Source organism: Mustela lutreola, chromosome 8 (genome assembly GCF_030435805.1).
Source record: "Mustela lutreola isolate mMusLut2 chromosome 8, mMusLut2.pri, whole genome shotgun sequence".
Classification (NCBI taxonomy): domain Eukaryota; kingdom Metazoa; phylum Chordata; class Mammalia; order Carnivora; family Mustelidae; genus Mustela; species Mustela lutreola.
The window spans coordinates 144,227,794-144,249,267 of record NC_081297.1 but is presented as its reverse complement, the minus strand read 5'-3'; the positions used below and the strand labels follow the sequence as shown (position 1 = coordinate 144,249,267).

General features: G+C 57.4%; 2 protein-coding genes across 5 annotated transcripts in view; both read left to right on the top strand.

Annotated features, from left to right (window-relative positions):
- Window positions 1–12,297, top strand: part of RANGAP1 (Ran GTPase activating protein 1) — a 31,742-nt gene extending 19,445 nt beyond the window's left edge. For all 3 annotated transcript variants that reach the window (XM_059187088.1, XM_059187089.1, XM_059187087.1), the window contains exons 7-16: window positions 1,339–1,497; window positions 2,523–2,636; window positions 3,057–3,156; window positions 3,254–3,338; window positions 4,342–4,534; window positions 5,436–5,576; window positions 7,465–7,567; window positions 8,775–8,863; window positions 9,063–9,184; window positions 11,250–12,297. In XM_059187088.1, the coding sequence (XP_059043071.1) occupies window positions 1,339–1,497; window positions 2,523–2,636; window positions 3,057–3,156; window positions 3,254–3,338; window positions 4,342–4,534; window positions 5,436–5,576; window positions 7,465–7,567; window positions 8,775–8,863; window positions 9,063–9,184; window positions 11,250–11,319 (1,176 nt within the window). In that variant the 3' untranslated portion in view covers window positions 11,320–12,297. The remainder of the gene's footprint in view (window positions 1–1,338; window positions 1,498–2,522; window positions 2,637–3,056; window positions 3,157–3,253; window positions 3,339–4,341; window positions 4,535–5,435; window positions 5,577–7,464; window positions 7,568–8,774; window positions 8,864–9,062; window positions 9,185–11,249) is intronic.
- A 6,699-nt stretch (window positions 12,298–18,996) lies between these two features.
- The window catches only part of CHADL (chondroadherin like), an 11,140-nt gene continuing 8,662 nt past the window's right edge, over window positions 18,997–21,474 (top strand). Inside the window, exons 1-2 of one of the 2 annotated variants that reach the window (XM_059187084.1) lie at window positions 18,997–19,306; window positions 20,768–20,933. In XM_059187084.1, coding sequence (XP_059043067.1) covers window positions 19,011–19,306; window positions 20,768–20,933 — 462 coding nt within the window. In that variant the 5' untranslated portion in view covers window positions 18,997–19,010. The remainder of the gene's footprint in view (window positions 19,307–20,767; window positions 20,934–21,474) is intronic. The other variant, XM_059187083.1, reaches the window with a different exon arrangement.

Genomic DNA, 21,474 nt, shown 5'->3' with positions numbered 1-21,474 from the left:
TAACTAAAATCTAGTGTTACCTTGAATCGTGAACATAGAATAAATCTCAGCAGCGTTCAGAATGCCCGTGATTGTGACAAGTATGGAAATCACAGATTTTTCACATCAAGTTACAGTTGTTACAGAGACGTTGGAACCTCTGTTTCCTGCTCATCAGCATCGCAGTGGCGGTGGGCTTGCCCGCGGGTACTGTTACCTGGTGCCTTTGTACTAAGGAGGGCATCTACTGCTGCAGCACACATTTGGGGTTTTTTCTAAATATTTTGAGGACTGTCTTCCAGTTGAATGGATTTCCTTTTAGTTCTGTATTATTTATCTTAAAATTTTAAAGTATGTTCAGGAGGGAGCCATGGGCTTTAGCAGATGGCCCAAAGGGTCTGGTACCAGAAGATACTGAGAAGTCCTTACTGGTAATATTCCTTCACTGGCCTACCTGCCTGCATTTATCTGTGAACTCCCTGTGCTGTTCTGGGCACTGCGGAACTACAAAAGGCCCCTAAGTGGAGAGTCCTCGCGTGCCTGGCCTCAATCCTTGGTAGCAGTAGAGGCTGGAATGTGGCTCTCCTTGGGAGCTCAGGCTGGTGGGGTGTAGACAGGAAAGTGGCACCGATGGTTCAGGATGAGAAACACAGAGAGGAAGGACAGTGCTCTGGGGGCACAGAGAAGAGCGCTGGACCGTGCCTGGGGGCAGGGGGATCCTGGAAGCCCTCCTTGGGGAGGAGGTGTCCAAAATGAGAGCTATATATAGGAAGACAGCATAGGAGTCAGTCTATCAAGAAAATGTCCACAGATAAGGCCGCAGTGTTCCATGCAGAGCGAAGGAGGTGTCGGAAGATGGGGCTGAACAAGAGCTAGGTGGTTGGAGGAGATTCCGCGCTGCAGAGCAGCAGGGAACGTGCGGCACTGGTTGTGCTGTGTGAATAGCGCGGGAGAGCCCCGAGCAAGACTGGCACAGGAGCTGTGTGCAGTTTGCAGGGACGGACTGCGGCTGACCCCCGGGCCAGCGCCCAGGGTCCTTGCGAGGTAGAGGACACCTGTGTATGATGCAGGAACCTGTGTTCTGAGCGGTGTGACCCTGCATGAGTTACTTACTAGCCTTTCTGATCCCTAGTCTTCTCTGTCCAGGTAGGTCTCCCTCCCGAGATTGTGGAGAGGATCAGATACGACCCTGCGCAAAGCTGTGCTTTGAGATCTGTGCGCCGCATAGCCACGGGCAAACCTGGGCCCGAGCTGACAGCAGCCCTTCCCCTTCTGCCCGCTGGATACTGTTGGTGCGGGGCCTATCCCTAGATAGCTCGGGAGCCCACCACCCTGCTCTGTCCTTCCTGCCCCTCACAGATCATCGGGACTCTGGAGGAGGTCCACATGCCTCAGAATGGCATCAATCACCCCGGTGTCACGGCCCTGGCCCAGGCTTTCGCCATCAACCCCCTGCTACGGGTCATCAACCTGAACGACAACACCTTCACCGAGAAGGGCGCCGCGGCTATGGCCAAGGTAAGGCGGGGGCGGCGGGGTTAGGGTGGGAATAAGCAGGTGTGGCTGCTGCCTTCTGAACACACCCATCATCAGGTAAGCCCCCTCTGCCCCTCCACCAGGTATGTGCCCGGCTATTTTGAACATTCCAGAGTGGGGCACATGTCACAGGCTTGCTTGTGCCATTTTCGGGCATGTAAATACCGCCTCCCTCTGAGCTGCTTCTACATCCAGCTGCTGGTGCTGGATGTGCTCTCAGAGGCTGCCTGGCTTCTATGTTTCTCATTGATTCTTTCATCAGCTGTTAATTGAACTCTGTACCTCGTGCAGGCCAGGCAGAGTTGAATCAGACTCTGCCTCCAAGGAGCTCCTAGTCCCAGGAGGGAGGGGAGAGGCCAGCGAGAGCGCAGGGCCCGAACCTGGCTGGCTGGCTGGCTGGCGAGACCTCACAGGGCCCCAAGCCCCATGAAAGGCTAGTCCCGCTGCTGGGGGCTGTTAGCAGAAACGGGGGCAAGGGTAGGGGAACACACAGGAAGTTCAAGTCAGACTTAGGGAAGACTTTCTGGAAGAAGTCACATTTTGACCAAGTCGTACAGGGCTTGGTCTGTCCACATGGACTGTGGACAGAGAAGAGTGTTTTGGGCAGAGGGATCCGCAGCGTGGGGGGAGGCCCAGAGGTGGGAGGGAGCCTTGTTCCATTGGTCCTGGTTTGAAATGACCAGGGTTCAGGGTGTGTCTAAAGGCTGGAGGAGGGGCAGGGAGTGGGGGGGGTCTCTTGCTAACGCCGTGGCTCTCCCATGAGTAATAGGTGTGCAGGGTTTTAAGTTGGAGGTTCGACTTGGTCAGATTTGGGCTTCAAGAAGGTTCTGGCCGTAGCACAGAAGTAGGGTGGAGGGAGGTTCGCGAGAAGCCGGGAGGGAACGCGAGCTGATGAGGTTCGGGGAAGGCCAGGTGAGAGGGGCGGCGACAGTGTGAGGACAGACGGGGTGAGCTGTGAGCTCTCGGAGGCCCTCGCCCTCACCCTGGCCTTGGCTTCCTCCTCGTAGACGCTGAAGACCTTGCGGCAGGTGGAGGTGATCAACTTCGGGGACTGCCTGGTGCGCTCCAAGGGCGCCGTCGCCATCGCAGAGGCCGTGCGCGGGGGCCTGCCCAAGCTGAAGGTGCCGGCGCCGCCTGTGTCTCCCCGCGCGGGGCTGGGCTTCCCGCATGCTCGGGTTGCTGCCGTCGGGGCAGGGATGGGGTAGTCTTGAAGGCCGGGAGGGCCTAGGTTCGTGGCTCAGTCCTTGCACAGCTTCCCTCGTGCTGTGCAGTCCTGTCACCTGTGTGATAGGAGCCGCTTTCTTCATTTTTGAAATGGGAGGAGGGAGCCGTGAGGTCAGGAGGGTGTAGCACGAGAGAACGCACCCAGCGCCCGGCACGCCACGACGGAAATGGCATTATTTTTATCGTGAGCGTTACTCTGCCTGGCTGGAGGACAGAGCCTGCCTTACCCTCCCGTGGGGAAAACAGAGGCTTCACAGTAGGTCCCGGTCCCCCGGCCTGTGGTTCTGTTTGCCTCTACTCCTTCCTCTTATTTTTAGGAGCTGAACTTGTCGTTCTGTGAAATCAAGAGAGATGCTGCTCTGGCTGTTGCCGAGGCCGTGGCGGACAAGACCGAGCTGGAGAAGCTGGACCTCAACGGTAAGAGGGACGGTGGCCTTGGCCCAGGCCTGCCACGTGGGCCCTGCTGCCCTCTTGACCTTCCTTCCTCTTGTCTCCCCCTCCCGCCCATGAACAGGCAACATACTGGGAGAGGAGGGCTGCGAGCAGCTTCAGGAAGTGCTGGACGGCTTCAGCATGGCCAAGGTGCTGGCCTCCCTCAGGTAGGGGGCTGCGAGCCATGGCGCCTGTGGTTCTGCGTTTAGTTGCTCCGAAACCGCTGTTGGAGCCCCTGTCTGTGCCAGGTGCTCTGCGGGGCGGCGGGTGCGAGGAGCCCGTGAAGGTCTCTGACTCACGTCGTTCTGGCGGGGCGGGTGGGCCGGGGACGTTGGATTAGCAGGTGTTCGGCAAGGAGGCAGGAAGAGCCTGGGAACGGGCACCCTTTGGTGCGGGTGAGCCGGGGGCTTCCGAAGGGATGAGCTTTGATCTGAGCGACCGCTAAGGTGGGGAGCAGTGAAGTCCGGGGGCAGGGGCTGGGCTCGCTCAGGACTGTTTGTACAGTCAGACTTGGAGATGGGGTCTGGAAAGGAAGATGGTACAAGCGAGTGGGGGGTTCGGGGTTTGCGGGGCCGACGTGCAGGGGGAGCAGGGGCCAGGGTGGGCAGGATAGGAGTCGTGTGGGCCATCAGCATCCAGTTGCCTCTGCCCTTCTAGCCCCCAGGACTCCTTCATTCACCTGCAGCCCCTCACTTGTGTCGCCTCAGGGCTAGGCCGGTGCTGCCGCTGAGAACCGGGGGCTCAGCAATGGCCTCAAGAGGCTCGTGGTTCCAGAAGCCCCCCCTTCCCCTGTCCCCTGCAGCCGCAGCTTTCTGTGGGCAGTGAGCCACGGGTGGCGCATTCTTGGGATCTCAGCCTGGGCAGTGTTCATGCCAAGTCAGCTGTGACAGACCATTTTCTTCTTTTTCTCTGTTTCCCCAGTGGGACTGGGGCCCATGTGGGACAGGGATGAGATCGGGTTCCTCAGTGTTCACGACATGGGCTTCCTTGGGGGAGCAGTGGGCTCTCCGCTGACCCACGTGGCCCCCCACCCCAGGAGCAGCTGCTCCCCCAGGCCTCTGCAGGCTCCCTCCCATGTGCCCGGGCCGTGTGGGGGTGTGGAGCCAGGCCTCGGCGCCAACATAGGCCACTGGGCAAGGAGGGTCCGCTTTAGCCGAGTCCCCTCCGCAGTGATGACGAGGGCGAGGATGAGGAGGAGGAGGAGGAAGAGGAGGAGGAGGAAGAGGAAGGAGAAGAGGAGGAGGAGGAGGAAGAAGAGGAAGAGGAGGAGGAGGAAGAGGAGGAGGAGGAGGAGGAGCCACAGCAGGGGCGAGGAGAGGAGCCATCCACACCGTCAAGGAAGATTCTGGACCCGAACAGTGGAGTGAGTTCCTTGTCCTTTGCCAGGGTCAGAGTCTGGGCCCTCGGATGTGAAATCCCGAAGCATCTTCAGGGGGTGGTGGGTGTGGAACCCGCTTAGGTACCCTGGGTGCAAAGTGTTTTTGAACACACACACCTGTGAGTAAAAGAAGAAAATCTCCGCCGTGTGGCTGTACTGCTCTCGGCTTACGCTGTCCCCGGCACAGGAGCGTTCATTTGTGCGCTGTGACGGGGTTATAGCGTGTGTTATGCAGCTGCACTGTTTCTTACGAAACACATATAAATATTTCTAAAAGAATAGGGTAAAAATCAGCACAAATAGAAACTCTTTTCCTATCCATTTAGGTGACCCGTAGGGACAGCCTCCCGTTCTGGAGACTGTGGCCCAGCTGGGACACTTGGTGTCCCGCTTGCTTCACTAAGAGGCTGATGTCAACAGGATGGCCGTAGTCTGTTCCCTCACAGACTCCCAAGTGCAGCTTCTGGAGAACTACGGGTTGGACAAGGACCCCCGCGCTCACGTTGAATTTCACTTTTTTCCCAGTTTAGGAAAGCATTTGAGCCAATGGCTGGGCACCTCTGGTGCTTCCCCAGGCTCCACTCGAGTTCCTGGTGGGGTCCCCTTCCACCCCCACATGCCTCCTGCGTCACTTCTGGGACATCGTGTGTCCCAGGGAGGAGCTCCTTGGCCTAAGGAGGGGGCTTGCCCCCACCGCAGAGGCTCCTGCACTAGGAGCCAGTCAGGGAAGCGTCTGTGGGCCCCTCAGCCTTTAGGGGCCTGCCTGTGAGCGGGAGGGAGAAGACTGCATTCCGAGCCATAGGCCCCCAGAGTGAGGGGTGCGTGTTCTGGGTGAGGAGTCTGGGTTCGGACCTGTCCAGAGCCATCTGTGCCCCCTGTCCCTCAGGAGCCGGCCCCCGTGCTGTCCACACCGCCGCCTGCGCTGTCCACACCGCCGCCCGCAGACGTCTCCACATTCCTGGCTTTCCCCTCTCCGGAGAAGCTGCTGCGCCTCGGACCCAAGAGCTCGGTGCTGATAGCCCAGCAGGTGCGTGACAGCGCCGCCAGCTGCGGTTTCTGGAGCCGCAGGAAGACGGGGACCAGCAGAGCCCGGGCTTGGGGGGGGGACGCTGCCAGTGGGAATGGGGGCTGCCCGGTGTTTGTGTGTGTGTTAGTTTCGGGGGCAGAGTTTAGTGACTCGTCGGTTGCACTGAACACCCCGTGTTCACGCAGTCAAGTGTCCTCCTTAATGCCCGCCCCTCCCCCCGGCACCCCGTCCCCTCCCCCACCTGACTCCGGCAGCCCACAGTTTGTTCCCGGTAGGTGAGAGTCTTATGGTTTGCCTTTCTTTCTCTTCTTTCTTTTCCTTCCCTTCTCCTGTGTTCATCTGTTTTGTTTCTTAAAGTCCACATATGGGTGAAATCATACATTTGGTTTTATCGGACTTACTTTGCTTAGCATGATATCTAGTTCCATCCGTCATCGCGGATTGTTACAGCTTCCTTTTTTTGATGGCTGAGTAGTACTCCGTCTGTGTGTGTCGCACATCCTTATCCCTTCGTCTGTCGATGCGCAGCTGGGCTCTTTGCCTAGTTTGGCTACAGTGGCCCTTGCCACCATAAGCACTGGGGTGCAGGGACCCCTTCAAATCACTGTGTTTGTATCCTCTGGGTAGATACGTACACGTTTGTTTTTTAAACCCACAGAAACACGAGTGAGTATGACCCGCGTGTGTACCTCCCTCCGGGGGCTGCAGATGATGCGCTGCTGGGAACGCGCGCGGGCCACCGACGGGCAGGCACGCAGCACCTGGGGACACCTGGAGAGTTAGGGAGTTCTCCCAGGACGCTCTGGTGCGCACACACCTAGGCTCCGCCTCCCACCCTTGTCCTCCTGGGGCTCCCGCGGAGGCCACGTGCCTGCCAGGGCCCTGCTGCAGCCTCGTGTGTTGGCTCACTGCCCGGATCGTCCGCGGCGGCTGTCAGGCACCTCCTGTCTGTCAGGCACCTCCTGTCTGCCAGGCACTGTCCTGAGTGTCCCAACATGGTTCTGGTATCGAAGCCTTTTGGCAGCCCACCATGTGGACCCTATTACCGTGTGTAATCTGTAGATGAGGAAACAGTTTTTTTTTTTTTTTTTTTTTTTTTATTTATCAGAGAGAGAGAGGGGGAGAGAGTGAGCACAGGCAGACAGAATGGCAGGCAGAGGCAGAGGGAGAAGCAGGCTCCCCGCTGAACAAGGAGCCCGATGTGGGACTCGATCCCAGGACGCTGGGATCATGACCCGAGCCGAAGGCAGCCGCCCAACCAACTGAGCCACCCAGGCGTCCCGAGGAAACAGTTTTGATGAGCATAAGTAATTCAATGGGCCCGCTCTCCGCGCTGGCTTGGCATTTTGGCTGATGTCCTTTTTACGTTTTATTTGTGTTCTGTTCTTCCTTCCTGTGATGCATGGGATGAAAGGTCCACTTTTTCCTCTAATACCAGCCGTCATCTGTTGAGATGCGTCAGCAAAACTGTCAGCAAAATCATTGTCCCCTCCGTGCCCACGAGTGGAGGTCACACTTAGGCCTGCGCTGTGTCTGGACACTCGCGTTCGTTCCCCTTGTCTCCACTTCCGTGAGATTAAGCTTCCTTGCTCGTGAATGTCGTCTTTGCATTATCTGTTCAGCTTGGATTATCCGAAGGGGCCCATTGGGCCATGGGAATGACCATGGTTGTGTGGACTCACGGGCTGTGTGGACTATACACCGCTGTGGGCCAGGCCCCTGCCTAGCTCCAGGGGACCGCACGGGGTGAGGCAGGACCCATCCCTGCCCCCCTAGCCCCGGAGACCTTGGCGCGACACAGGCCTCCTTCAGCCCGCAGCGGTGTGCAGGCACACCTTCCCTGGAGCTCTGGCCGCTGGTGACCAGCCGTTGTCTCCTGTGTCCTCAGACCGACACCTCTGACCCAGAAAAGGTGGTCTCTGCCTTCCTGAAGGTGTCGTCTGTGTTTAAGGACGAAGCCGCGGTGAGGACAGCTGTGCAGGATGCAGTAGGTAAGGCGGCTTGGCCTGGGTGTGGCTGGCTCTGCCGCCCTGCTGCCTCCGGGCTCAGGTGACGTTTCTAGTTGCTGGAGCCCCTGGTCGCCGCGCGCGGACGTGTGCACCGCTCTCTGCCCTCTTCTGCCTTTTTGGTTGGGTTCTTGCCGTGGAGCAGGCTGGCTGCGGTCCCGTCTTACTTTTTACGGAAGGGGGAACAGAGGCCTTTCCAGAGCCGTACAGTTATGTCTAGTTGGATCTCATCAGGTGGCATCTGCCGTAGAAGGCCAGATAGTGACAGCCCCGAGGCCCTTCCAGGGGTGGCCCGCCCGCAGGAGAGGTCATGAGCTTTTGCCCTCATCTCTGAGCCTCCACACAGTCCCCCCACCTGGAAGCCTGCAGGATGCCTGCTTTCCCCACAGCGTTCCCAGGGCTTCCTGAGATCTCTCTCGTCCGGTCGTGACCCTCCCTCACCACCCCACTCCCTGTGCTGCTTCCGTGACAGCACGTGTGCCCTGCGCACCTTGAGCCCCGCCAGGTGGGCCAGGCTTGGCCAGGCAGGGAGGGGACGAAGAGCTCAGCACGGGAACAGGGCAGAGAGGAGTGGGGCTCCGTGTGGCACTTTGTCCTGGGTGGGTGCACTGTGGGCGGCATTGAGGCAGGAGGGCCAGTGGGGAGCGAGGCCGATGGGGGCGGTGAGGCCGGGTGGAGCCCCTAAGTCTGCTCCTTGTGGTCCCAGCCCCGTGCGCATTGATGGGAACAAATTACCTGCATTCTGTTCCCCAGAACAGCTGCCCGGCAGCGCGCAGCCCCAGTGTCAGTAGACCCCCACCCCTCCTTTCCTGACCTTCTCTGCTCGTCCCCGCTTGCTTGCCCCCCCCAGAGTGGCTGGAACCTCCCCCCGGGTGATCTGCCTCCTTCATCTCCACCCCCACCGCCCCCCCACCCCCACCAGCCCCAGTCACGCAGGTTCCCAAGCCCCTTTTCAGTGTGTGAGGTCAGGACAAGAAGGGCAAGGTGTCACAGCGGGCGGGTTGAGCCTTTCCCTCGGTGCTGGCTGTCCCCTCAGCCTGGGACCCGTGACCGCAGTCTGCCGCCCTGTGTTGGGCTGACTCGTGCAGGAGGCGGGCCCCAGCCCGTGTGTGCCGGGGCTGCGTGCCCTTGGCCGGTGGGCGGCCATTCGCTGCAACAAACTTGCTGCCCCATGGCTGCTTCTGCTTTGCAGATGCCTTGATGAAGAAGGCCTTCAGCGCCCCCTCCTTCAACTCCAACGCCTTCCTCACCCGGCTCCTCATTCACATGGGGCTGCTCAAGGTGAGGCTGTCGGGGAGGGAGGGGGGACACCAGGGGCAGCTCGGGCCACGCCTACCCACCCACCCCGACCCACACCAGAGTCCTGCTGGGGCCCGGGGCCGTTTAAGCCCCGTTCCTCCATGATGGGACTCAGCTCGACCTCAGCCACCCCAGGGGCCTTGTAGCTCACTCTGCCTTGTGCTGTGTGTTCCCCTCACAGAGTGAAGACAAGATCAAGGCCATTGCCAACTTGTACGGCCCCCTGATGGCGCTGAACCACATGGTGCAGCAAGACTACTTTCCCAAGGCGCTCGCGCCCCTGCTGCTGGCATTCGTGACCAAGTGAGTGTGCCCTCGCAGCCCCCAGTGCAGCCGCACCTCGCATATGCAACCCCTAGTCCGTGGAGGCTTCCCCTTGTGCGGGGCTCTCAGCATCTGTGTTTAAGTGTCCCCCCCTCGGTGTCTTTTCCTGAGAGAGACAGAGGACACGGAATGGCCCCCCATTTTCTCATGAGGAAGCAGCACTGGAGAGTTGCCCAGGTTCTCTGTGCTGCTCAGTGTCCTGTCCTCAGTCTCTGGGAGCAGATGTCTGTGGGAGCAGTTCTGTGTCTGTTCCCTTGGCCACAGGGCTGAAGCTAGAGGGCCTGTCACACCCGCACGTGGGCCTCCGCCTGCAGACACCAGATGCTCAGAGCCTGGAAACCTTCGCCTTGTCCTGCAGGAGAGTCATGGGCCGTGGTGGGGCAGTAGCCACGTTGGGTAACAAGGAGCCTTCACACCCCAGCGCCTGTGAGGGATGGGTCGGAGGGCTCGTCCCCTGTCCTCACTGAGGTCCTCTGTGGCCCCAGCCCCCTCCTGGCCTTCCTCAGACCTTAGTCTCCCTACTTGCCCACCAGGCTGTTGAATGAGGTTGTCTCTGGTGGCTCCGACCCTCCACAGTTGCTGGGAATCCAGTGCCTTGGGGAAGGCTGGCAGGAGGGAGCGAGCGCAGCACAGTCCTTGCCTGGTGGAGGCGATGAGTGTTGCGGGGTCATCTGGCTCCATGTGGTGAGGATCCCCGGCCAGCTTCCAGGACTGTCGGCGCCACGGCCTCTTGGCCACCGTGACATCTTGTGGTCTGTTGTGCTCCTTGGGCTTCGTACTCTCGTATGTCTGCCCACCTGCCACCACCACACCTACCCCCCGCCGCCGCTGTGGCCGACACCACCCCTTCCGCGGCACCTGCACTGGCCATTGTGAAAAGTCGAGCTGTGGACGCCTGGCTGGCCCAGTTGGTAGAGCCTGTGACTCTTGATCTTGGGGTCATGAGTTTGAGCCCCGTGCTGGGGGAAGAGCTGAGTGTTTGGCCCTCTGCCAGAGTCCAGGGCAGGCCCTCACCCTGGCTGCAGCTGGATGTCCCTGCCCCCCCTCCCCTGCCCAGGTGCACTCTCCCCTGTGCCGGTGTGGGCTTAGTTCCGTGGAGCATCTACTGGCCCTGGCCCTGCCCGCCACCACCTGACAAAGCCCAGTTCCTTTCAGCCTCTAGTCAGAATTGTTCCTTTTGCCTTTCTGTTGCCCTAGGGCTGGGTGTGGACCCACAAGAAGAGACCCTCTCCCTTGGTGCTGTTGGTCAGTGGCAGGGTGTGTGCCCCACCCCCAGCACAGGCTTTGTCTATTCCACTTAAAAGAGGGGAATTGGTAAAAGCTGTCCCTTAGGCCGCCTTTGAGGTGACCACAGAGTGACGGGCACCTTTCCCCTCCCTCGACTCCTGGCCCAGTGGTCTGATACGGCGCCTGTGGGCCGCACATCCTGGCTGCACCCCCACTCGCCAAGCCTCCTTTCTTTCTCTGTAGTGAGATTCACGATCTTTTTTTTTTTTTTAAATTTTTTTTAAAGATTTTATTTATTTATTGGACAGATTACAAATAGGCAGAGAGGTAGGCAGAGAGAGAGGAGGAAGCAGGCTCCCTGCTGAGCAGAAAGTGGGATGTGGGGCTCGATCCCAGGACTCTTGAGATCATGACTGAGCTGAAGGCAGAGGCTTTAACCCACTGAACCACCCAGGCGCCCCGAGATTCATGATCTTGACGGTGACAGTGGCCAACCCGTTATCTGTGAGGGGCCCTGTGGCCGTTGGAAGGACCCTTGCACAGGCTGCCGGGTGGAGAGTAGGGCCTGGGTTCCCACCGCTCTGAGCTTCACACACCCCCCACCCTGCAGCGCGCAGAAGGCAGGCTTCTATCATCTCCCCCACAGAGTCATCGTGAAGGTCAGAGAAAGAGAGTCTGGCACATTTCTGGCCTCAGAAACAGCCCCGATCCCCCCCTCCACAGTGGGGATGGTGGCCCTGCTGCAGCCTGAGGTCTCCGGCCCGAGCTGTGTGGGTTCCCTCCCACCCCCTACACTGACTCTTCTTTCCTCACACAGGCCCAATGGTGCCCTGGAGTCCTGCTCCTTTGCCCGCCACAGTCTGCTGCAGACGCTGTACAAGGTCTAGGTGCGAAGCCAGCGTCCCCCCGAGCCCGCAGCCCGGACCAGTGACTTGGGAAGGGACACGGATGAAGGACTCAAGCCAGCCAGAGGCAGGGAGGCTCTTTGTTGCTTGGTGTCATGTCGGTCCCCGAGTGCGTGTCGGTGTGGTGCGTGTGCAGGTGTGTGCTTCCTGTCAGGGTTGGGGTTTTTAATGTCTCCCTGCTGGACTGGCCCTGGTCCCACTGGAGGGGAGCTGGCCCCCCGAAAGGGCTGCAAGCTGCTCTGCCATTAAACTCCTTGCCGTCTGAGGGCGCTCTGCTGATCCGCGCCTCCAGCCCAAGGCCCTGGTGGCTGTCCTCTCCCGCCTTGCCTTCCTTGCCCTGCTGGGCTGCCCCAAAGCCCGGGCAGCTGCTGTCTGTCTGCCCGCCCTCCCCTCTGTGTCGCGGCTGGGCTGCGTTTCCCGCCCTGCCTGGGGCTGCTCACTTAGTGGCCGACTTTGCCTCCTGTCACTAAGCCCTGGTCCCGTGGCCACTGCCATCCACACTGTCCATCACGGCCGGGCTGATCTCTCCGCCTGGACTGCAGAGACTGCCACGGGCGTGGGCCCATGGGGCGGCCAGCAAAAGACAAGACTCCGGTTCCCAGGCCGTGTGGACAGGAAGAGAGGCCGGTGGCGGACCCTGGGGGTCTAGGAGCAGGACTTGCTGGGTGGATGGTGCGCGCTCCAGACCCAGTGGGGCCCGCGCCTTGCTGCTGAGATGTCTGTGACTGGCCTGGGGGCCATGCTGGGGGGTGCTTTTTGGTAGGCCCAGACCTGGTCTCCGGCCCCCGGGGGCGGGGCCCACAGAGCCTGAGCTGTGGCTCAGAGGCTCCTAAAGGACCAGGACAGGGTGGGGACTGCGCTGGAGCCGCCCCCCCACACTCTGTGTTTTCCCCTTTGCGCTCTTTGTGTGTCTGGGCTGTGCCCGGGGCTTCACAAATAAAGTCATCTGTGGCAAGTGTGGGCACTGAGCAGTCTTTCATCTTAAGGTGGGTAGTTGGGGCTTAGTACCTGGAGGCCCATCCAGTCCGGACGGGTTGGTCCATCCCCAGAAGCGCCCCTGCGCCCACCTTGTATCGTCCCATGGGGCACGGCGTGCCAGCTCACCGTAGACAGCTGGGCAGTTCATGCCCAGGAGCGGCGCACGAGTCCTGGGGGTCAGGGAGCGTGGAAGGATCTCTTCCTCTGGGTAAAGGGTCTGGAGCTGGGCATGTTGCAGCTGTCCAGCCTCCTCTTACCCTTCACCAAGCCTTTGGGCTGTAGCGCCCCTGGCCCCTGCACTGCTCCATCGATGGACCTGGCTCAGCCAGACCCTGTCCGGATTTTGCCACAAGCCTCACTGGCTGCACGGTCAGGACCCCCGGGTCTGGCTAGCAAGGTCATGTCACAGGGTTGAGCTTGGCTGGGAAGCACCCATGGGGTGTCTGGCCATAGGGCCTGGAGTGGAGGGCACCCCCTTGGGGTCCTTCCTTCCCTTTTGCCTCATGTGGTGGGAGGACAGCAGACCCTCCTTACCACCTGCCTGAGCCAGCAGCACGCCTGGGGAGCCCGTGCCTCCCACTGAATTCAAGAGGTGCCTCCGAGGGACGCCTGGGTGGCTCAGTTGGTTGGACGACTGCCTTCGGCTCGGGTCATGATCCTGGAGTCCCGGGATCGAGTCCCGCATCGGGCTCCCAGCTGCATGGGGAGTCTGCTTCTCCCTCTGACCTTCTCCTCGCTCATGCTCTCTCTCACTGTCTCTCTCTCAAGTAAATAAATAAAATCTTTAAAAAAAAAAAAAAAAAAAAAAGGTGCCTCCGAGCTTTCAAAGGGGCAGCATTTCCTTATTGGCTGTGGACCACTCAGGCAACAGGCACTCTCTCTCTTGGCTGGTAGTGGCAGAGATTCCCATGCCTTGGCCCCCTACCCCCTGCTCCGTGAGGTGATACGGCAGAGGCAGGTAGAGTTCTGACCGACCCCAACCCCCACCCCTTCGCCAGGCCCTGTTTTGAGCTCTGGGCCACAGGCACAACTTTTGGGGGGCTCCCAGTCTGGCACGCGAGACGAACAGTCATGGCCCAGTATAAGGGATGGTGGGCAGTGAGGTCAGGGAAGTCTTCAAGAGTTAGGGGTGCATGGGGTGCCCAGGTGGCTTAGTTGAGCCTCCGACTCTTGATTTCAGCTCAGGTTATGATCTCAGGGTCGTGAGCTCAAGCCCCACACAGGCTCTGCGCTCAGCAGGGAGTCGCCTGAGGTTCCCTCTCCTTGTCCTCTGCCTCTGCCCCTCCCCCTGCTCCTGCGCCGGTGCTCGCTCTCAAATAGATTTTTTTTTTTCTTTTTCTTTTTTTTTTCCAGAGAGAGATCACAAGTAGGCAGGGGGGCAGGCAGAGAGAGAGGGAGAAGCAGACTCCCCACTCAGTAGGGAGCCTGATAACGGGGCTCCATCCCAGGACCCTGAGATCATGACCCGAGCTGAAGGCAGAGGTTTAACCCACTGAGCCACCCAGGAGCCCCTCAAATAGATCTTAGATGGGATACGAGAGCTGAGTCTGGAGACTCCAGTAGAACTTCTCACAGGTGATCATTTAACAGATGGAGAAACAGCTTCACGGCTGGTTCTCCAGCCTGGCGCACCCTTCCAGGGTGCCTGGTGCCGGCTCTGTGGCCTCCGAGGTTAGGAAGGCACAAGCATCAGTTCAGACTGAGAAGTGCACCACGGATCTCACCGAACCTTGTGGGAGGCCGGTGCTGCCTGGCTGCTGGGACCCACACACCACAGAGGGTCCTGTTGGTCTCAGGTACAGGCCACAGCCCCTACCCAGTCCCTCAGACCAGCTCAGGGTTCAAGACTCCTGACAGCCGCAGGTGCAGGGGAGGGCCTGAGGCTCAGCCTCTAACTCGGCCGCCTGTTGAGAGCTGTGTAGCCTTTGGAAGTTCCCCTCACTTGGCGCTTCCAAGACCTATAGGCAACCCTGAGATGACATAAGCCTCAGGACCCTGAGCGCTGCGACGTGGGACCTGCAAGATCAGAGATGCCTCGGCTGAGACGGCCTGTAAACTGTGAGTACAAAAGGCCTGCTCAGCCCGAGGCTGTTCTCACTTAAAGGGAGCCCAGCTGTGGGCTTGGGGCTAAAGCAGCAATAATTCCCCCCCTTGTTTTTTTTTTTAAGATTATTTATTTATTTATTTATTTGACAGAGAGATCACAAGTAAGCAGAGAGGCAGGCAGAGAGAGGAGGAAGCAGGCTCCTGGCCGAGCAGAGAGCCCGATGTGGGGCTCGATCCCAGGACGCTGGGATCATGACCCAAGCAGAAGGCAGAGGTTTTAACCCACTGAGCCACCCAGGCGCCCCAATAATTCCATTCTGAAGCTCGACTAGAAAGTCCCCAGGAAGCACGGCCAGAGGTGCTCCCAGGCAGCACTTCCTGATCACAAGAACCTAGAAACGACTCAGGCCAAAAACGCATCAACTCTGGCTACGCACGTGCCGTGGGTGAATCAGGAAGGTCGCTGAGTGAAGAAAATCGGTACGTACCATGGGTTCAAAAGCTACTGTGTGTAGGCATGTGCGTGTGTGTGCTGAGCCCAGTGCTCAAGATAGCAGTTTGTCTGGGGAAGGCAGGGGACAGGACGGGTGGAGGGACAGTTACACACGGTCATCCACCAAACATTCAAAATGATCCATATTTATTCATCTAAGAGCCATATTTTTTTTAAAGGAGGGAGGTAAGGTAAAGAGCTTTTTTCTTTCTTTTTTTTTTTTTTTTTGATGTCATAAAAGCACAAGGCATAAGGACATTTGCCTCTGTCAAGTTGAAAGTGAAAAACAATGACCAAAATTAAGAACTGGCAAGGTCAGAGAACACTGGACTCCTCCGTCTGTCATGTGAGGGTTCGTGTTGAGAATCGTACATCTAGCTGAAAACTGGGCAAAGGATAGGAACAGGCAGTTCACCGAGGATGCAACCTGAGAAGCAAAAAAAGATGTTCCCCTTCACTGGAAATCAAGGAAATGCAAAATAAAACCACAGAGATGCCGTTTCAGACCAGACTGGCAGATGGCACTAGAGGAGACCCCAGGAAAGAGCAGAGTCGCTGACATTCCGCTTGTTGCCGGAGGGATATCAGACTAATAAAACCATGTCGGAGAGCGATCTGGCGGGGACTCGGTGAAGACAAGTGTAGCCTGTGATCCCAAATTCCATTTATAAGGATCTTAGAGAAGCCCTTGTACATGGGCACAAGGTGACAAGTTAAAAGGGCAGTTTCATGAAAGATTCCAGAAAATTAGTAACGTCAGTGTCCACCAGGGAAAAAAATCGTTGATGACGGTATGTGAAGTGTGCAGTGAGGTAACGTGATGCAGTTACGGGGCGCCTGGCAGGCTCCGTCGGGAGAGCATGTGACTTTTTTTTTAAGATTTTTATTTATTTGACACAAATCACAAGTAGGCAGAGAGGCAGGCAGAGAGTGAGAGAGGGGAGGAAGCAGGCTCCCTGCAGAGCAGAGAGCCCGACGTGGGGCTCAATCCCAGAACCCTGGGATCATGACCTGAGCCGAAGGCAGAGGCTTTAACCCACTGAGCTACCCAGGTGCCCCGAGCATGTGACTCTTGATCTCAGGGTTGTGAGTTTGACCCCCACATTGGGTGTAGAGATTAAATAAAAACTTTAAAAATTTTTTAAAAGATTTTTATTCATTTATTTGAGAGGAGAGAAAGAGAAAAAGAGTGGGGGAGAAAGAGAAGCAGACTCCATGCCAAGGGGAGGGGGGCCTGATGTGGGACTTGATCCCAGGACCTGCAGATCATGAGCCAAAGGCAGAAGCTTAACAGACTGAGCCACCCAGACGCCCCTAAAAAAACAAACAAAAATTTTTTTTAATGCAGCAGTTAAAGTGTATAATACAAGAGATAGATGCAGGAACTGTCTCCATTCATGTGAATAAACCTTGAAAATGTTGGGTGAAAAAAACAAGTTTGCAAAACAGTATGTACTGTCATACATGTAGTCTAAAATTTTTAATGACACGTTACAGTGAAGTTCTATTGCCTCAGGAAAGTGGTTGCCTCGGGGGGGAGAGTGAGGGAAGAGAATGAGACAAGGTGGAGAAAAGGGGGCTTCCGACCGCTTGCGCTCCCGCTTCCAGTGTGTGTGCACCCCAGGAGGGAAAGCGGGGACCCCAGCCCGTAACCTGTAGGCCCGCAAACACAGCAGCATTACAAGAGTCCAGAGATGGACGCAGCCTAGTGTCCATTAACGGGGACAGATGAAATGTGATCACTACACATGGGGGTGCAGTCGGTTGAGCGTCCAGCTCTTGATTTCAGCTCAGATCTGATCTCAGGGTCATGAGATCGAGCCCTGTGTCAGGCTCCACGTTCAGAAGGGAGTCTGCTTGGGTTTCTCTCTCCCTCTTCCTCTCTTCTACCCGCTGCTTTCTCTCTCTTGCTAAAATAAATATATATCTTCAAAAATACACACAGTGGAGTACTGTTCATTCATAAAAAAGTGAACTTCGGACACGTGCCATGGCAGGGATGAGCCTTGAAGCAAAGTGCTCAGTGAAGAAAGCCAAACAGGAAAGGACAAGTAACACGTGATCGCACTGAGTAAGGCGTATCTCGGCGAGGTTACTAGGGGCTGAAGACAAAGGAGAGTTACTGTCTCTTGGGTGTAAAGTTTTTCTGTTTGGGATGACGAAAAGTGTCTGGAAAGGGGTAGTGGTAATGGTCTGCACAGCATTCTGAATGCACGGAATGCCACTAAATTGTGCAGTTACAGGGTTAAAATTGTAAATTTTATGTAATGTACATTTTACCACAATTTTTAAAATCTTAAATGTAGAAGACAAAACTACTGATCTTTAAGGAGTTTGCGTAGGTGAGTATCTTGAAGACCTTGGGAGTAAAAAAAAATTAATACATTAACCTGCATTTAGCCTCCTTGGTTTGCCACTGCAGGATATTCACACAATGGATACTGTGTAGCAGTGAGAACAGGACTTTGTTTACCACAAGGCATCATGGGGAGGGGGGCGTGTGGGTGGCATAGCCAGTAAAGCGACTGGCAGACACTCTTGGTGTCTGCACAGGTCATGAGCTCAGGGTCCGGGGATCGAGCCCCACATCCGGCTCCCTGCTCAGCGGGAAGCCAGCTTCTCCCTCTCCCACTGTCCCCTGCTTGTGTTCCCCTCTCTCGCAGTATCTCTCTCTGTCAAATAAATAAAATTCTTAAAAAAATAAAATTATCATGTGATGCTATTATACTAGGGTGGCAAAAGTGCAAGACAGAGGAGAGCAAGCTCTGGTGAGAGTGAAGCCATGGCGCTCCTACACGGCTGGCGAAAGTGTAAATTGGTGCAAACCCTCGGACAAACTGTTGGGCACTATCCACTGAAGCTGAAAATAAGCACATCCTATGGCCAACAGTCCCACCCATCCGTCTGTCCCAACAGCGACGGGCTGCGCTGTGTGTTCTCCGAAAGACATGCAACGGGGGTGCCTGGGTGGCTCAGTCAGTTAAATGTCTGCCTTCGGCTCAGACCATGACCCCAGGGCTCTGGGATCGAGCCCCACTTCAGACTCCCTGCCCAGCGGGGCGCCTGCTTCTCCCTCTCCCTCTGCCCCTCCCCCTGCTCGTGCACACTCACTCACTCTCCTGCGCCCGCTCTCTCAAATAAAATCTTTTTAAAAAAACAAAAACAAAAACGTGCAAACATTGTAAGCAGCCCTCCTCATAACAGCCCCAGCCTGGAAACAGCCCAAACGTCCGTCAAGAGTGGAATGGATTCATTGCACCACGTGGTACCAAGAAGGCGGAGGTGAGAGTGGTCCACCGGAGTAGGGAGGAATATTTTAGCACCAGCGTTGTTTAGAATCACCAGCATGTGATGACAATGAAAAGCAAACCAACTGTGTCTCATTGCATTTAAATTCCCTGTCGATTGCACACCCCCTCGTTCCCTGCATCTGGGCAGATGGCTCCCTTGCCTCCCCCGCATGCCACTCTTGTGGAATACTTACGGAAGGGAGTGCTGAAATGCTATATGAAAATTAAATCTTTTAAATTTTTAAAATACACATCACAGATGAATGCTGAATGGAAAAAAACCAAAGAGTATACACACCGCCATGCTGCTGACACGAAATTGGCCTGTGGCATGGCACTATCTCTGGTCAAAACAAAAAAATCCAAGCAAACTGAATGCAAATCCACCAGAAATATGGATCTGAACAGTCACAGATGTATAAAAGTTTGCTATGGTTTACATAAACTGTTGCATTAAAAAAAAATTTTTTTTTTTGGTTTAAGTAGGGTCCTTGCCCGGCGTGGAGTCCAACGTGGGGCTTGAACTCATGACCCTGAGATCATGATCTGAGCTAAGAGTCAGAGGTCCCCCTGTTGCATTTTTTTTCGATTTTTTAAAAATTTATTTGACAGAGAGGCAGGCAGAGAGAGGGAGGGAAGCCAGCCTCCTGCCAAGAGCCCAATGCGGGGCTTGATCCCAGGACCCTGAGCCACACGGGCGCCCCAGAGTCCACCATTCTTGAGCACCTATTATGTTCCCGCTGCCTATTGGACCCCCACAGCACCCCCGTGAGCTGGTTACTAATACTGGTTTTTCACAGCGTAGGGAATGAAGGCTCGGTGAGGGGCAGTCCCACCGGACAGACCACAGCTGGGAGGGAGCCCAGATGTGGGACCCACGAGCTGCCCGGGCACGCCCCTCCCTGCCAGCCGGCCCAGCCCTGGCTGTCCCAGCCGGGCTCTCCACGATCCTGAGCCCTGAGCCGGCTCCGGGCAGGAGGCCCTGTAACTCCAGCCGCCTCTCCCACCACTGCCCGCCCCTCCTTCATCTCGGCCTCAGGCTGGGCTGCCCACAATGCCTCCCATTCAGCCCCGTCCCCGCTGCCAGGCCTGCGGGCCCGACAGGGGGGCTCCCGCGGCATCCTGGCTGGACTGGCAGTGCAAGGCGAGGCGGCATGGAGGGGTGAGTCTTTGGGCCCTGGGTGGCATCGGGGGTGTCTAGAGAAACTGAGGGGCTGCAGGCAAGCCCCTGGCCCTCTCTGGGCCTCTGACGGGTCGGGAAACAGGGGCTCTGGGATCTGCTGAGGGAGAGATTCTCCAGGGTGTCCCCGAATTGGTTTCTGAGGAAGGGGGTGAATGGGAGGGGGGCTGCTGCAGTGAGCCGCCGTGGGCGCGTCTTTCGGGGCTTGTCTGAGAGCGCAGCGGGCCTCTGAACCCGGACACTTGTCCCTGAGGGATCTGTTCCCACAGGGCCCCCCTTTCCCAGTCCACCCTGCGCCTCGGGAGGATGCCAGCAGCCCCGGCCTTCAAGGGGCCTGGGACCTCAAGGAGACTGAACACAGATGGTGACAAGCAGAGAGGAGGCTGAGGGTCGGGCCTAGCGCAGGCACCGGCGAGGGCTGCCCAGGGGACGCTGTGCAGGCTGAGAACGGCAGGAGGAGGGGGGGGGGGGCTTAGCTGTCACAGGCGGCAAGGAGGAAGCTGTGTCGTGGGAGCCAAGGGCGACCCTGGAGAATCTGGGCACACTCCAGGTGGCATCAAGAGTCAGGACTTGCCACCAAAGGCCGCGGGGAGATGCTGGAAGGTTTTCAGCTGGCGGTGTCAGAAGCCCGTCTGTGTCGTGGAACGTTCCCTTCGGTTGGTGGTGGTGGGCAGTGTGGGGGAGCCAGGAGAGCCCCGGTGGCAGCGGTCACCCCTGAGGCAACAGGCCATGGTTGTGGTTGAGGGGAAGGGCTCCCACTGGCTGATCTGATGGATGCCTAATTTGGGGGAAGGACGGGGAAGGGGATGGAGCTACGCGAAGCGCAGCCCAAGCCCATCCCCTCAGCTGCCTGCATCCCAGTCCGGGCTGGTGCATGGCATCGGATGGACGAAAGGGGAATAAACCGAGGCCCAAGCCTCCTGCTCACCTGCCAGTGTGGCTAGACCGGCCAGGACGTCTCTCGAGCCTCTCGGCCCCCACAGTTCCTGCCCCCCCGAGACTTGCCTTATACACTCGGGCCCAGCCTGGGTGCCCCTCTGGCCGCAGGCCATCTTCTCACAGTAGGTGCCACTATGCTCCCTGCCACCGCGCCTGGGGCACTGGCTGCTTCTCTCTCTGCCATTGGGAGGTCCGGGAGCCTCACCACAGCCTGGGCACACCCTTTGAGCCGTCAGGTCACCCTTACATTCAGCACGGCCTCCCTGAGCCGAGGGGCAGGTAGCCAAAGAGACTCGCCAGGTCACCTATCTGAGCCTCAGTTTCCCCTAGTGTTAAACAAGGCTGACAATAGAAACTTTGCTGCATGGAGCAATGGTAATGACACCTTCGCCGCGGCCAAAGGAGGAAGACATCCAAGGGGCTCTGGAAATAGGAGCTGGGCTTGGTAAGTGGACAGCATGGGACACTTGCCCCTGTGAACGACTGACCCTTCCTCTCTCCCAGGCCCCAGAGCATCTCCCTGCTGCTGCTGCTTCTGCTGCTGCCACTGGGCCCAGCCTGGCACGTAGCTGCCCAGCGCTGCCCACAGATGTGCATTTGCGACAATCCCAGACGGCATGTCGCCTGTCGGCACCAGAACTTCACTGAGGTGCCAAACGCCATCCCTGAGGTTAGCAGGATGAGGGGGGCAGGGAGGACAACAGGAGGAGCCTGGGTTGGCACCAGTAGATCTGCCACTGCCTGGCTGGGAGACCTTAGCTTGTCACTTTTCCTCTCGAGCCTCAGTCTTCACATCTGTAAAATGGGAATAACCATCACCACTAGGAAAACAGCCTATTTAAAATTCTATATGATTGGAACAAGTAGGTGACTTATAAATTGGGGCGCTTGGGTGGCTCAGTTAGTTAAGCGTCTGCCTTCGGCTCAGGTCATGATCGGAGGGTCCTGGGATTGAGTCCCACATGGGGCTCACTACTCAGCAGGGGGCCGGCTTCTCCCTCTACCCCTCCCCACGCACCTCGTGCTCTCTATCTGACAAATAATCTTAAAAAAAAAAAAAAGATAAATATTGAATTAATTACAAACCCTGTGAGAATATTGAATTAATTACAAACCCAGAGAGCACGGGGATATGCGGGACTAAGATCCGGTCTCTGCCCTGTGGAGTCAGGAGCGGGAGGGGAAGAGAAAGCAAATGCGCAGCGCGGGTC